Below are 16718 nucleotides of genomic sequence, written 5' to 3' on the forward strand. Positions count from 1 at the left end.
ACTAAAAGATCGACAGCTCATGATGAACTATCATTTAACACTAATTGGCTGGTTGTAATGTAAATACCATTGGTGTAATTCAGAAAATGGTCTGCTTTGATGTTAGATCAGACATGAACACTGTGGACAGAAAATCAAACAGTAATATGCAAGTATAACCATGCAGATGTCTTCCTTACTGGTTTATGGTGTATCTGAAAGATAAAGAATGATATTATAATATCCGACAGGACAGGACAGACATCACAAACATGAGGCTAATGTCCTCGAGAACAGGATACATAACACAACTGTTGAATGTTGAACTAACAAGTTCAGCAGGCTCAAACAAGATCTGAACTCAGTTCATGCCATTTAACTGACTATGAAGGGGTGGATACCAAAAATAGAGAAGTTTGACTAGCACACACCTCAAATTTAAGAATGTTATTTGACTTGGGCTGGACCCAGATGTCCGGCATAGGCAGGTTTAAAAAAACATATAGATTACACCATGATCACGAGTAACTGCCTGACTGAATACATGATGCAAACAAAGAAGTAGTGAGAGAGAGAGAGAGAGAGAGAGAGAGAGAGAGAGAAGCAGGCAGAGAGACATGGCCTGGATTGGGTTCATTTCTTTTGGGATCCACAACCAAACCATATCTATAAAGTTCAGACTCAAAGCTGTCTGTCTGTATAACCAAGCTATAAAAAATAGTAAGAGGGTCCTGAATGTTTAAAACAAGACAGATGAGAGCCTCATCAGATATGTTCTGTCCAATAGCATTTACTGATGCAATTCAGGCATCTTGGTCAATGAAGGCCATGCAACACATTGACATGTAACCTGTGAAAGAATGTCCATTGCTTAAAACAATGATGTTTTGTATTACAATATTCTTTAAAAGTATGCAAGCAAGGAAATCTATCACTTATATATTTGTATTTGCATGTCACAAAAATGGTTGAAACCTTTGTTTGGTATATAGCTGACTTAATGACTTTTACGTACTTTACATAAATCAAAATAAAGGTTTGTGTCTAAAATAAAAGTAAGTGTAACATGTACACATTTTATATGGTTGTATGAATAAAATGCCTCTTTAAAAATATTTTTTTCAAAACTACATATTGAGAAAAACTATATTTGAACTAGTGTGTGAAATTACATGGACGATTTATTTATTTATTTATTTATTTTTTAACATATTATGAGAATTTGAAAGTTATCACTGGGGAATATTAACATTTTTAACATTCACAGCTGAAGGCAAAAATCACCATTTTTGTCTTTGGTGCCTTGCCTTGGCATTTGTGCTGATTATGCTTACTGATCAGCCTTCAGCATCACATGGAAGCTGAGTCTCGGGTTATAACACGTCCTGTACACGTCACTGACACATATTTTCCTTCCTAAAATGAGAAAATGCCGCATCAGCTTCCTTACTGTCTTCAAATAGTCTTAAAATGTGGGAAAATGTTAGCCAATGTGTGCCACAAAAGAGTTGCTTTGGGGAGAGATCCAGAGACTATTTTGTGCCAATGTTTCTGCCATAGGTAAGCATCTAATTGGCAGAACGAAAGCAATACAAGAGCAGAACTTTGAAAATGAATAATAAGTTACACAGCAGATCTGAAAAAGCATTGCCTGAATATCAAATCCTGATATTCTAGCACTAAATCACAAGCTAGTTTACTTATGGGTAATACTGAAGCACTTCTGGCCTTATTCTGGCTCGGGGAGGGGGTGTCTACTTAATAAGTGTTATTAATAAGTGTTAATGTGTGCAGGAGAGATAGAGAGAGAAAGAGAGAGAGAGAATGTGAATATTGTCTTTCATCCACCTCTGGACTGCCAAAAAGCAAACACAGACACCCGATCCTACACTGAATTGTGGCCAAGAAGTGGCTTTGGCCTCTAAACATGAGGCGGGCTTGTATTTAGGAATAGTTGACTCTGAAATCTAAAGTCAATTCAAGGTCAGAGGCTGTTCTCCAGGCAAAAACACAAACAGCCTGTGGTTTCAACTGGATATGTAATGTGCAGTGTGGAACTATTGTTCGAGATCACTTTGAAAAAGCCTAAAGTCATATAGTTTAATACCTTTAAATGAGTCAGCAATTAGTCAGTAAGCTGGTCTCTTTTTAGTGATCTACTGTATTACTGACTATATCTGTTCAACAAGGACAGTATGTATTGTGCGAATATATCTCTTTACATTTCTTCTGAACAGAGCACCATTGTCTGTTTATTAGTAAGCATAGTGTATATGTGTATCTAGGCACATACGTTATTAAGTCAGGCCGTGGCAGTGCAATTGCTCTATACCCTATGGTCATGTTTTATATTATATATCCTCATCATAATTGCATACTGTAGCAAGAATGTTTTTGAATGTTTTTGTTGTTTAGTGGTAGACTCTACTTGTATGTGCTTTAGTTGTTTGCCCACAGATCACAGATTTGCATGCTTTTGCTTCAGTCACTGAACCAGTTTGTCAACCTAAAGTTAGCAGCACATATGACTAACTACTATCTATTCATCAACTTTGTCTGGGACATTTGAGATCAACAGTGTCATACAGGTACCTGGTGTAACCTGGTGCAATGCATAGCATAAAGGGAAGCATAAACAGCAGTAGTCTTTAACACAGGTATCTTATACATCTTAAGATTTTTATGTGAGGATCCAAATGCTAATGGAATTGCAATGGCAGATGCAAAGAGTAAAAAGCACCGCTTTCACATTGTTTTTTATAGAAAATCAGAATACACTTGCAATCGCGTGCCCTCAACTTATCTGCTGTACAAAGTGTATAAACAGAAATGCCTGGCAGCAGAACCCTCCCAGGAGACCAACTGTTTTGTAATGTTTTGCATTTGATATTTTGAGAAATTATACAGGACATCCTTCCACATCTTAGCCCCTGAAGCTACTCAAAAAACCTACTGCAATACAACTATAATAAATTATAGCTCAAAGCAACAGCCAATAGATGACACACAGACAACCTGAATAAAACTCCATTTTTTTTAATTACCTGTTACAACAACAAGCAGCTGAACTCCAGGGCCAGATTGCCCATGTGCTTCTCAATCTACAATACATGATATTTACATCTGTTATAAACGTCACAAAATCACTGTAGTGACAATTCACATATACATACATACATACATACATATATATATATATATATATATATATATATATATATATATATATATATATATACATATATACATATATATATATATATACATATATACATATATATATATATATATATATATATATATACACACACACACACACACATACATACATACATACATACATACATATATATATATATATATATATATATATATATATATATATATATATATATATATATATATATATATATATATATATATTTATTTATAAAAAGATCAGAAGTATTGACAAAACTCCAGGTATAAAAAACAGCTCAAAGTCTATGAGAAATTAAAACTGTGGTAAATTTAGTGCAAAGCTGGTACCAGTACAAAAATACTGCTGGCTGGTTCATATGGATTCAGTATAAAAGCAGCAAGGTTACAGGTGTGTGTCTGCGATGGGAATGCGCCGGAGCTCAACAATCTGGGAGTTGGCCACGCTTGTGCCATCATGACTGCCGTGGATTGACTCACTGTCACTCAGGTTTAGACAAGAACCTGTGGAGTTTGTCATATAAATAGTGTTAAGAGCTAATCATATAACATCCGCGCACATACTCAGTGGCCACTTCATGGCAACTACAGTCATTAGCTATTTTATCAGGTCCATCAACTATACAGGTGCTTTGTAGGTATACAGTTAACCTGTCCAGTAATGACAAAGGCACCATTACTAAACACATATCATTATGATGGCTCATTATGTATGTGTATGTATATGTATATGTATTTGTATATGTACATGTATATGTATTTGTATATGTACTGTATATGTATATATCAGTGCTTTGTACATTCTCTGTAAAAGCTATTTGTAGTCAAGAGGAAGAACTTGTATAATTAGAAAGAGGAACTAACTTGTCTCACAGCAATTCTACAAAATTAAATGTAACTATAAACTGATAAAAAAGTATGCTGTGTTTTTCATTAATTAACAAAAAATGTGATCACTGGCAAATTGCTGTTATATAAGAGGAATAAAATGTTTAGAGACATGCTGGTACAGGAAAATAATCATCACACCACCCTATCATTGATTATTATTTAGGGGGCCAAACACAAAAGGTGTGTAGGCACCCCACTGTTATTCTACCTTCTTCTTCTTCTGGCTAGGGTGTCTAAGGCAGCCCAAAGAACCATCAGGAAAAAAGTTGTGAAATTTTTGTTGTGAAACACTGATTGGGGAGGGTCTAAAATACTGATTGAGGAGGGTCTAAAAAACATTCTGACCAAATATGGGCCAAGTGCTGCCAACGATCTAGTGCCAATACAGGGTCAAATTTGGGCCTAATTTGGAAGTATGTTTATAGTTACAACTTTTGAACTGTGTGCCCAAAATTAAAAAGCTAGGCATCCCTGGATTCCCTATGATGCAACTTCTGCTTAAACAGATTTTCCACCATCTTGGATTTTGTCAAAAACAGTTTTTTTTTTTTTTTGCTAATTGTCCTACAGATTTTGTTCAATCATCACCACATTTGGCACATGTCATCTTCAGAGAAAGGCTCACCATCGTTATCAAGAGAATTTTGAATACTCCAAACAGTTTGTCCGTAATGACTCTGACTAGTAAAGCCACCAAACAGGTTGTGAGGCTGTATCTCAGCAATGCCTTTGTGCACTGACACAAAACTTGGTAGGCAGCTTCAGGCTATGCAACAAATTTAGTGTAACAAAAAAGTTACAATAACATGTTAAAAATGCTTATATTTAATTGAGCTGTTTGCTACTCCTCCTCCAAATTTTGTCCAATCTTCACCAAATTGGGCTCACATCATCTTGAGAGCTGTCTGAACAAAAGTTATCAAAGAAATTTTCATATTCAAAACCATTCTCCTGTAACTCACTGGCAAATGCAACAATAAAAAACAGGATGTGAGGGTGCATCTCAGCAATGCAAATACATAAACATCACAAAAAATCTCCAGGATCATGAAACATATCTTCAGGACAACCTGAATATACCCAAGAGGTTTCATGGCTGTGCAACCTTGTGGTCAAGAACTGTAACATCTAAAATTTTTTCCCTTATACCATTTGAAGAATTTGAGCTAAATTCACAGTTCATTTTTCCTATAATTCCCCCAAGTATGCTCAAGTGAATGCACACCAACATCTGACATTCAAGTGTACTTCCTATTGACCATCTTGGATTTTGTCAAAAACTGTTTTTTCACTACTCTGCTGTTATATAAATCATGAGTGAAACTACATAGACTACATAAACTAGTGAAACTACATACACATCATGAGTGAAACTACAAATGACTCTTGAATCGCTTTGCATAAAGTTATGGCTCTTCTTTTCTCTGCTCTTCTTTGTGATTGCTTAGGCAACAATTTTATATAAAAAAAAGATACACATTATTATTACATTAAATTAATATAGATTATATACAATATGATTAATATTATTACTCATGTGGGCCCTGACCTCTCAGAGGTTCGCTCTCGGTTAATGTATATTATATATATTTCTAGTAAAAGTAACACAAATCTCACTACAGGTTAATTACATTATAACGCATGATGCTATAAATATTTCTACGAAGACATTGAATTGTGCATGTATCCTAACTAGACATGAATTACAGATAAAGTATTTTATGTAACTAGGATAGTAACAAAAATCACATATTGTTCTTGGTCTAAATTATTATCAGACTTCCTCAAGGCCAGTTCTCCAACTGCGAGAAGATGGTCTTTGCAAGTATAAATAGATCATAGAAATTCTTAGAATACAGCTTAGTTGAGTTTGACAGTCTCCTCTCTCAATTAACTAAGGAAATAAACATGAAGGGGCATGCTGTTATTCAAACATTATCATTACATGACATGTGGTGTGATGTGGCCTGACACCAAGTGTTTTATTCCTCTTATACTACAGCAAATCACCAACACTAACAATTTTTCATTTATTAAAGAACATCATACTTTTTAACTATTTATAGTTCCATTTAATATTGTGGAACATCTGCAAAACAAGATCTATCATCATAAATCTTAGTATCTAATCATCCTGTTTAAAATATGTTTTAATATTTTGTTGCTTTTGATGATGACTTGGTGAAGCTTCTGACATGACTGTTGGAACAGGGTTTATATAAAACTGATAATAGAATGGTCTAAAAGCTGTAAAGCTTTCAACACCAGCTAAATTAGCTGATCAGTTAAGCAAATCTTTGCATGAGGGCTCATGCAGAGAGACAGAAACAGGGCATAGAACTTTATTTGAATATTAACATGAAAGATGTGCAATTTTAGAAGCTTTGTGATATATGACCTGTATCTGAAATTATTCATTTCAGGTCAAAACATTTCAGGTCTTGCTTTCAACACGTATTTATTTAGCAGACTTGGAGAAATAATTTGGATGGGGTTGCTGGATTAACCGTTGAAAAGGTAAAGCCTGATTTCCTCCAGGCCACTCAATCAAATGGCTCCTTGATTTTCAGGCAGCAGTCATCTTTAAATGGGGCTAAATGCACTTCAAATGATGAACTGGTGAAAGGTCAAGCTGCTAACTGGCATTAAGAAACATTTAGTCTTTGCAATTTTGTTAACATTGTACATTAAAATATGCAGAAACAGTTTTAGTAACCAGAAATAAATACTGTGTACATCCTGAGCTAAAATTAAATGTGCACATACTCAGTTATAAAGGCGTATTATCCTGCTGGGCAAAGTGTAATTACTCCATTATGGGGAAATAGTGAAGCTGAACCATAATATATCACAGAGTTGCACAGTATCCCATTAATCTAATAAATTACTGAAGGCAGACCCCCACTGACTTTCACACTGGCTAAACTGAATGTCAACACAAGATTTATTTACTAAGAGGAGTACTCTAACATATCAGCAACACTGCAGAGGCAAAGAGAGAATAACCCTGATGTCAAATGTTATTCAAAAAGTAAAGTACAACAATGTAGTATGTGATGCTTTTGGAGGAAATCATACCGGTCTTTAAGGCAAATATAAGGTCATCAAACTCCTGGGACTCCTCATCTTGGACGAGAGTTGTGTTAACGAAGCCACCTTCAGGGGGGTAAGTGCCACTCTGAGGGGCCTCTTTAAACACACCGCTGGGTTCAATACTAGGCCGTAAAGAAGCTCTCTCCCAGTCTGCCGAGATCTGGAGCAGAAGGGAAATACAAACATACTATCTATTAACCCTCCTGTTACGTTCTGTCTCCAGGTAAAGCATTAAGGGTTGCAGATGACACCATCAACTAAATGGAATTTAGAGTGTTTATAAAACATACACACTAGAAGAAGTAAAAAACATTTTATAGCTACCTATCAGCAGAGTGAGAACTACTGGGTGTACACACTGGCTCTGCCAGTTATGTGAGCGATCAGTATTGTGAAGTGAATAGAGAATGAGTTCTCTCTATGAGTCTCTATATATTGATGACTTCACTTCTACTTGTCAAACTAAGGAAGTGGCAGCATTGGCAGTAAATGAGGCAAAAGCCACTCCACTTGTTCCATGTCCCAGGCACCAGTAAGTGAATAGCATAATCAGGACAGCTTGTCCAAAGCTAAGCAAATTAGGCGCTGCCATATTTATTATATCCTTTCATAATGGCTAAACAGAAAGCTAGCCCTCAACTCCACCACCCATCACATTGGCTTCTCTCTAGGATGGATACGATAACCTAGAGTTTGTACTTTTATGAATGGAACAGGATTAGTCAGGCATTCAAGTCTAATCTACCGTTTTAGACTAGCTATTTGAACCAAGTCTGGATACTTGTATTATGAGGCTGCAATATACCACCAAAGAAATCATCCACATAGCGCTTTAATACCTGTTAGAATTTCAGACGCTAACATATAATAATATAATGCGCTTTTTTTTCAAAGCTTTGACTTCATAATTCACAATTCAGTAAAGGAAAAATGAAATAATTCAGTGATGGAAAATGAAATAATTCAGTGAGGGAAGGTTGCTTCTTTACTTTTATTTTTGAGTAATCATGATTTTAGCAGCTTCGATTCCCTAGAGATTTACAGTAAGGGACTCTGTGTGTGCGTGCGTGCGTGCGTGCGTGTGTTTTCATGTTCTGAAAGCAAACAAAATTCCAGCATGCCAAGAGGCACTTCCTGAGAAGTGATAAATAGGTGTCTGATGACACAAATACATAGACAGACACTTTGGCGCTTGGATCATTTAACTTTTCTGATAAAATCTGCATTGTAAATAACATGCAACTGAAACAAACTGAAAATAAAAGCTGAGGGAAATCCCCAAGGTTTTCTGTCACTGCTAGGAAAATGACAGAATAATGAGGCTCATTTAACCAATGAAATATTGTAGTGGCAGTGTTTCATTGCATAGTTAAATTCTGGTTGAAAACGAAGGGTTAAAATCTTGACACAGAAAGGACAATGATCTAATCAGGATTTTTTTTTCTCTGTAGTGACAGAATAGATGCCAAGGTAGCTCATCCACTGATTAGGACTTCAGGACCTGGATAAAAGGCATTGCGTGTGCAATTTACCAGCAACATAATTAGAAAATTACACTGAAATCAACAAATCACATAGAAATCAAGACCTTCTGGGTGGCTGAGCTATTGAGTAACTCAATCACACATTTGACATAGAGCCGATTGCAGAGTCAGATATCTGGTCAACAAACTTAACTAACCATTTTAGTGTGTATCCAATAAAACAGCCGGTGTCCAGCTGTATTTTGGATAATGGACTGTTGTCAGTGGTAGTAAAATCGAAATAATTAGCCATGGCCAATCAGTGCCATTACTGGTAAGTTACACTGAATTTTTGCAATTCTATCAATACTAATATAAATATATTTCATTATATCCATTAAATTGAATGATAAATGAATTCGCACACCTCCTCCATGGCACTGATGAGGTTTTGTGTAGACTTGCTGATCTCTCCTCCCCCCACTGTGGCTGCTCCGCTGCTCTGAAACACTCCGTCGGCACCATCATGGCCGTTCATCTCCACTGTGTAAGTTGCCTTGGCAGGCCAGCACAGCTGATTATGCATGAGGAAGTAGACCGCAAACACGTACAGGCCCTGCGGACACAAAGTAACAGATTAAAATGTGCAAAGCAGTGCGGATTTTTTAATACTTATTTTAAAGACTTCCCTTAAAGATCCTATAAGCTTGTCTACAGTAATAACTTCAGTATATACACAATTCTGAGCACTGACACAGAGTTAACTAGTTAAACTTCACCTTATGGTGCATAGTTTATTTCACAAAGTCACTGTAAATCGTCTTCAAAAGACCATCTGTGGAACGGTCCATATTTGACTTGCAGCTAGAGAGCAAAGACTGCAAATCACACAGTCAGGAAATTCCTCACGCAAGATTTTGCAACAGAATGACGTCATTCCCATCAGCATGACATAATAGTTAGTTGGGAAGGTCATGGTTTGCACATCATTTTAGACAGTAGCACTGAACTGATAATCAGGCAGCTCATGCAGGTGCAAAATACCTCACTACCACTAAACATCAGAGCACAAACCCAGTCCATGAAAGATGTAAGGCAAAATGGGCTATGGGCTCAAATGTACTGTATATGATGAATATAAAAGATGTTGCAAGAGATGTCCCATGAAGCTGTTACAGAACAATGTTTCCAATTCCTGGTAGCCTTGATCTTCAATTGCATTTTTCCACCTTTATTGTTAATAAGTACAGCAACCTGTTCAGCTCACTCCAGATTCCTTAGCTTCTACTAGGAACCCTCTTTGATAGAGAAAGGCTCTATAGCATATATGGTTGAATTTAAAGTAACGACAGACAAAGTAGTTTTAGTCTTGGCACAGAGAGTATGGTATGGCCTATACTCTTAAGGTTCTTGTAGTTCTTTGGATATTTTATGAAGTTTCTTAGCTTCGTAAAAAAGTTCTACAGAAACCCTCTCTGAAGGATGTCTTAAAATGTGCTCTACTGAGTGCCCAGTTAAAGCACTGAAAACACATCAAACAGCTAATATTTAATATCACTAGATAGACTTTCTCCTGGTGGAAACAATGGCCTGATACTAATAGCAGGTATATTTTGGCTGCTGATTTTCAACTGATGTATTTCCCCCCAAGAGTCAGCAACCATTAAGATTTTTCTCACCAACACATAATAGGATACTATTTTCTTCTTTCCAGCCCAGGAAAGACAAACACACAGGTGTGTATGTCCTCACAAATGAGGCGCTAGGTAATCCAGAGCGAATACACTTGTAGCCCTGCATTATCCCATTTTACTGGACCATAAATGGCTGCTAAGTTCTGCTGAATGGTGTATGATGAGGTGAGTGGAGCATAATCAAAGGTCCTTTCCAAGCAAATTAGCACACAAATGACTAGAGGCTATCGCTGCATGCTTAATTACCCTTGTGTGTCATCTAACCGAGTCTCCAGATCCAGCTGATGGGTCAGTGAGTACAGAAACGGGACACAAAAGAAACTTTTATAGGAAGAGTAAGAGACAATCGAGATCGATTGAGTAAGAGGGACTTATACAATAAGGTAAATTAATGAATGAACAAACAAGAAGATAAACGTGTATTGCTAATTTAATACCAATAGTGTAATAAACATATCCTTTTGACACAGTGCTCACGTCAGTAATAACAGGATGAGTAGCCCAATGAAGATGGAACTATGGATCTATTCGAGCCCAAAAATAGGAAAGGAAATCTAATTGTGGCCACGTGCTCCATCACTCAAAATCCTGGTTTATGCTGGTAATGAACCATGCTACAGAGTTTACTGACAAAGCAAAGAGTCTGGCCATGTAAATAGTGCCACGACAATTTAATTATCTTCATATTTATCACGAGACATTTTCCGTCCTGGATCTGGCCATAAGTGTTGAAAGAGATGGAAATGTGGTGTGGACATGCGATTTTTTTCTGTCAGGGCCAAATTTGCTAATGAGATACTGTGAGGGAAAAACAGATGTATTGCAACCTGCATCTGTGCCCTTTACTACCACTTTGATTAATTAAAGGCTCAGGAATGCGTATACATTTTTTAAAATGACTATTTCCTGTTTGAATCGAAACACATTCACATCCCATTATTGCTAAAAACAGATATACCACGAAGAAATATTAACAGAAAAAGCAAACACAACGCACATACACGTAACAAAAATGATTATTTCAAGCAAAAAAATTACTCCATTCAAGTTCTTGTCACTGACCAAGAAAGAATAACAGACTGTATAGTCATATGTATACTTTCTTCTGTACTCACATCAACATGACACACAAAACACTTGGCACAAATTCGTAGGTGTTCTTTCGTGAAAGCCTAAACACTAACAGACAGAACAGCACCATTAAACAACCTACTACAGTTAACGCAACGGGGACACAACAAAGACCAACAAGATCAACATGGAAAATCGGCGTCACGGAAAAAAGCGTCCATGAAAAGAGAGGGGAAGTGAAGTGAAGATTATTGAAAACAGACTCAAACTGCTACAATGGCAGCAAGAAAAACAACTGAAAAATACAAATGTGGCAAAGCTGCTGAAAGGTTGAAATGCCTCTAACATAGCTACACTGCAAATTAATCCTTTAACACGTCAAAGATAAATGGTTTGACTTCAGTCTGTTTTGAGTGTTTGCGCAGCAGATTGATCTATATTTTTAATCACTACATTCCTCATATTTCAGTCCACCCAGTGCATGCGTCTGTTTAGTCATCCATGCAGACATTTTGCATGTGTAGGTTTAAGAAAACTGCCAGACAAGACAAAACAAATGTGCTGGTATACACGGATCAGCCTTAACATTAAAACCACCTGCCTAATATTGTGTAGGTCCCGATTGTGCTGCCAAAAGTCTGAGCTCTGACTCATGTTATGGCTTAATGGTGTAGTTTTGCTTTCAGCATCATTGCTGCAACCCTCTGCATACTGGTACGCTTTTTGATAGAGCTGTACAACAAGCTATTACTATTTGAAATTCTGTACTAGAAAATCATGGATTCACACAGCATGGTGTAAATAAAATTATTAATATATATGTATATTACATTATGTTTAAATACACTTGATCTAAAAGTGGAAGAATATAAAAAATTTGTTGAATGTAAATTAGGTTTGTAGGTGTTAGTATACTTAGAACCTATTATGCATCATTTTCTGCCCTCTGTCCCAAAGCAATCTTAGAGTAAACCTGGACTCATCCATCCCAAAATCTGATAAACCTGCATTTATAGATGGACACCATCTGTCTCCATCTGGTGTGTGTGTGTGTGTGTGTGTGTGTGTGTGTGTGTATGTGTGTGTGCAAAAAAATAGGCTGGTATAAAAATAATTATCGCTTTTTGAACACGATCAAGTATCTGACTTATTAATTATGAGTACATTCATCAAAAATGACTACCGTGAGTTTACCCAGGTCTTATTTATCAACAGGGTGAGTGAGAGGCCCAGGACAGCATCCCATAATACCACAATGCTGATCAGTTCCCTTTGTGATAAAGGCACAGTGCATTCACATCTGCTCATTAGGTTGTGTACTCTTAATTTACTTTATCACTTCATAACATAGCCAGCTGGTAAACATTATAAGATGTTTCAAAGATGTTGTGCAATGAAGAATGAAGCATTTATGGCACACTCACTGCCTCACATTTACCCGGCTGATAATTAATCAACACCTTCTGAACAATCAGAATCAAGAATAAGGTTATAAATAACTTTTAATACCTGTTTTTTTTGTGATTAGCTAATGATCAGTCAAAATGAATTACAAACTCACATCATGAAGCATTACCACATAACAGACATACAATAAAGACAGCTTCTTGTAATATAACAAATAACAAACAGTGTCTACAGTATTCTTTAACCACTCCTCTAAACCCTACTAACCCAATAATATTAGTTGCCTTGTTCTTTACTGTAGCTTTATCAATGCCTTTTTTAAGTGTATTTTCTAATTAATGAACTGAAGTGCTCTAATACAGATCTGGGTAAAATACTTTGCTTTTTAGGTAATCATTAGTGATGGATAAATCTCCCTTGACACGCTCTGTTCCAGATGCACGGTGTCCGAATGAGGCATGACTCAGAGAAAAGAATGCATGAAAAATTAAGAAATATGATTGTAAAAAAAAAAAAAAAAAAAAGTATAAGGGTGACAGATGTTGGCATTCTGTTTCTGATGGTGAAGATTATCAGACTCACTTTTATATAGTTTGTTTGACCTGTCTATTGGTCGTTTGCCAGCCTAATCTGTGTATATAGTCATTGCTTTATATTGTATCTTTGTTGCAGTCTTGCATTTGCTTGCATGACATCATATTTAAAACCATGGAGCAATTTTATTTGATCAAATATGTAAATTGTATGATGGGAATTGTTTAGATATTGATTAGAGGGCTGTAAAGAAGAACATGCCATTTCAGCATAGGTCTTATCATCCTCCTCTTTCTGAAACTCACCTGTAGATACTGCTGACAACTGCTTAAATCGACTTACTCCTTATATAAGGATTATTGCAAAACTCACTCTGTGTGCAGTAGCTTAAGGAATCAATATTATGTAAGAGCCCTCAGTGGGCCACAGAAAAATCGATAGGCTAAAAGATGTAAGGAGGTATTTTGGCTACTTAGCTCTGATATAGGCCAGGTTTAAATGAGTTTGCACATGTAGTCTCAATGATAGGGACAATTTGTTCACAGTGTTTTACTGGTGGTTTGCAGTTCAATCAGGTGTTGACAAATACTATGTCTTATCAGTCTACCCTATAGTACTGTATAGTAATAATTCTTCTCAAATATGACATTGTGCAGAATGCTTTATCAGCTGGGGCTTGGTACCAACGCTAAAATTAATACAGATAAGATAAACTGATAAGATAAGAATGAACTTTTACAAACTTAAAGATATTGCAGGCCTGTCATTCTGAGAACTACACAACAAAAATAATTTCCCAGCTCATCCAAAAAAAAAAAAATAAATAAAATTAAGAGAACAACTAGACTTACTAGTCTTAGAAAAAGAAAGCAATTAGGCAGGCTTACATTTTTTTTAAAAAAAAATATATAATTTTTTTTTTTTTTTTACATGTACCCTTAACATGTGAAGTGAAAAATAAGCATTGAAAAGATCACTGGTGGCTTAATATGGATAAACACCGTTACAGGTGAGTGAATGACAACCCGACAAAGTTAAAGGGGAAGAGGTGGCTAAGAACAGCTTGTTCCTTGCTTATAATGGATTATGGATAATACTTACCAACAAGATGTTGAAAATAACGAGGAGAATAAGCATCCAGAGATATCTGTACGCCATGTGGAGGCCAGCCCACAGACACACCATTGAGACCAAGGCATACATGTACAACACCATGGGAACCTCTGGAGAACAGAAGCCAAGACACACTTGTAAACAAACACAAAGAAACACTTGACAAGTCAGCATGCAATACAGGAAAAACAGGCTCACTGCTTTGTGCAGCAAACTGGCCTGGAATACCCTAGCATGTCAATTTTTCCATAGTATCCAACATCCTCTGCTTTGGCAAAGTAGATGAGTGGGTATTTTTATGGTCCTGGGACTGATGCCCAAGACGGCTGGCAAGGCAAGTGAATTTATTAAGAGAGTCTTAATTAGAAGCCTTTACTCAAGAGCTGTGAGGCTTGGCCCAATGTGGACAATCAACTGCATTTTGGGGAGTCTTTCAAGCAAATGATTACATCTTCAATTGGTCTTAGTGAAGGTAAGCTGAAAGCCTGTGAATGATGCCATACTGGTTAAAGATCAAAAACGCATTTGTATAAAGTTAAAAATATATATTATTTTATATATTTTTTAAATTATTACCATTACAACACAACATCAGCACTTAGTTTCCTACAAAATTGTGCACCTTTGTATCTTAGAGTTTTAACTGGAGGTCAAGATATTGGTGGGTTGAACCTTGCCTGACATCATGCTTGTTAGCTTAAGCCTCTTCACTAAACAGCCCCACTTAACGAACCACAGTGACCTGATGACTTGGATACGGTGTGACACAGACTACGTGCAAAGGCACACTTTGAATGATCAATCATGACATTAGTACATGCACGTCCGCCACTAAATACCACTACCCTTACCTGTAGTAACCTCTGGCCAAAAACCTGCAATCAATGTATTATATCCATGTTACTTCACACCCAATATGGACTGGGAGGACATATGGGATAATGTTGTGATAATGTTGATTGGGCCATAGTTATATGAGTTCTGCCCTACCTCACCTTCCTGACGTACTCCTTGAACATTGTTTTATATGTGAATTTAATGACAGAATGAAGTGAATACTACAGTGCCACTAATTACATTCTCCCCCTCATTAAAAACCCCAACAACATAACAACACTTAATACCACAGAATAATGACAACCCCATGAACAATGCCCACAAAAACCACTTTGACCCTTATTTGAATTGGAACACCTCCCTTACTTCCATTAATTTGCAATGTATTGCATTTGAAACCTTCTGAAAACTCAAAATAGGTTGTGTTTGCACATCAATGGCTTCCTTTGATGAATGAGGTTCAAATATTCAAAGTGCAAAGCTGCTTGAGTGAAAATTCACTATTTAACTGTTCATGGTACATCTGTTCTTAGTCACTGTCCAAAAAACCCTCACTGTTTCAAGATGTCTAAAGCTTAGTAGCTTAAAGCTGTTGGTTATCAGTGGAATAACAGCACAGTCTATTCCCATGTAATCTATCATGATGAACTCTAATGAAGAAAATAAATTAAAACAGTGGTTCACTTATTACACCAACTGCATCCCAAAATTAGGAACACTAATGCCTTATCCTAGCATGTGTATCATACTCAAAATCCAAAGTCAACTATTGAATCAGCATGGAAAATATGTTAGTCCATTCCCGTCGCTAATGTACATACAGTGCATCCGGAAAGTATTGTTCTACTTTATGGGGTATTGTTTGTAGAATTTTGAGGAAAATAATGAATTTAATCCATTTTGGAATAAGGCTGTAACATAACAAAATGTGGAAAAAGTGAAGCGCTGTGAATACTTTCCAGATACACTGTACATGCATCCCAAAACAGCAACTGCCATTAGAAATGACTTTCATCTGGAAAAAAGAATCTGAGAGGAACCTGCCATTTCCAATAACATTAGGAACCACTTATGCTTCTTTCAGAACACAGTGTCATATGCTTTGGTAATAGCTGTGTTTCTCAGCTAATTCAACAGCATTAAGATCCGTCGGGTTGGCGGGAACAGGTTGGAAAACTTTGATCATAATGGAGCCTGAAGTACATGTTAACTCTAATGATAGACTAATTCATACAGTGCTTTCCAGTTGGAAGTTATCTTTTTAGGTAGGCAGGATTTCTGTGCTCATGAGATAAAGACTATCCTAATGGAAAGGCAGTTACCCACTGATGTGCCTAATCTGAAAGAAGAACTGAAAGAAATCTGAAAGAAATCTGAAAGAAATCTAATCTGAAAGAAATCATTTATCTCTCTTGGTGTAGGTAATCCAATAATTCTG

At 36.5% G+C, this 16718-nt stretch overlaps 1 protein-coding gene across 1 annotated transcript in view; it reads right to left on the reverse strand.

Annotated features, from left to right (window-relative positions):
- Positions 1-3434: 3434 nt before the first annotated feature.
- adgrv1 (adhesion G protein-coupled receptor V1) overlaps positions 3435-16718 on the reverse strand; it is a 119981-nt gene continuing 106697 nt past the window's right edge. The window contains exons 86-89 of the mRNA XM_053653934.1: positions 14432-14553; positions 9052-9240; positions 7147-7321; positions 3435-3681 (exon numbers count right to left, since the gene is read on the reverse strand). Of these exons, the coding sequence (XP_053509909.1) occupies positions 3563-3681; positions 7147-7321; positions 9052-9240; positions 14432-14553 (605 nt within the window). The 3' untranslated portion in view covers positions 3435-3562. The remainder of the gene's footprint in view (positions 3682-7146; positions 7322-9051; positions 9241-14431; positions 14554-16718) is intronic.

Source organism: Ictalurus furcatus, chromosome 22 (assembly GCF_023375685.1).
Source record: "Ictalurus furcatus strain D&B chromosome 22, Billie_1.0, whole genome shotgun sequence".
Classification (NCBI taxonomy): domain Eukaryota; kingdom Metazoa; phylum Chordata; class Actinopteri; order Siluriformes; family Ictaluridae; genus Ictalurus; species Ictalurus furcatus.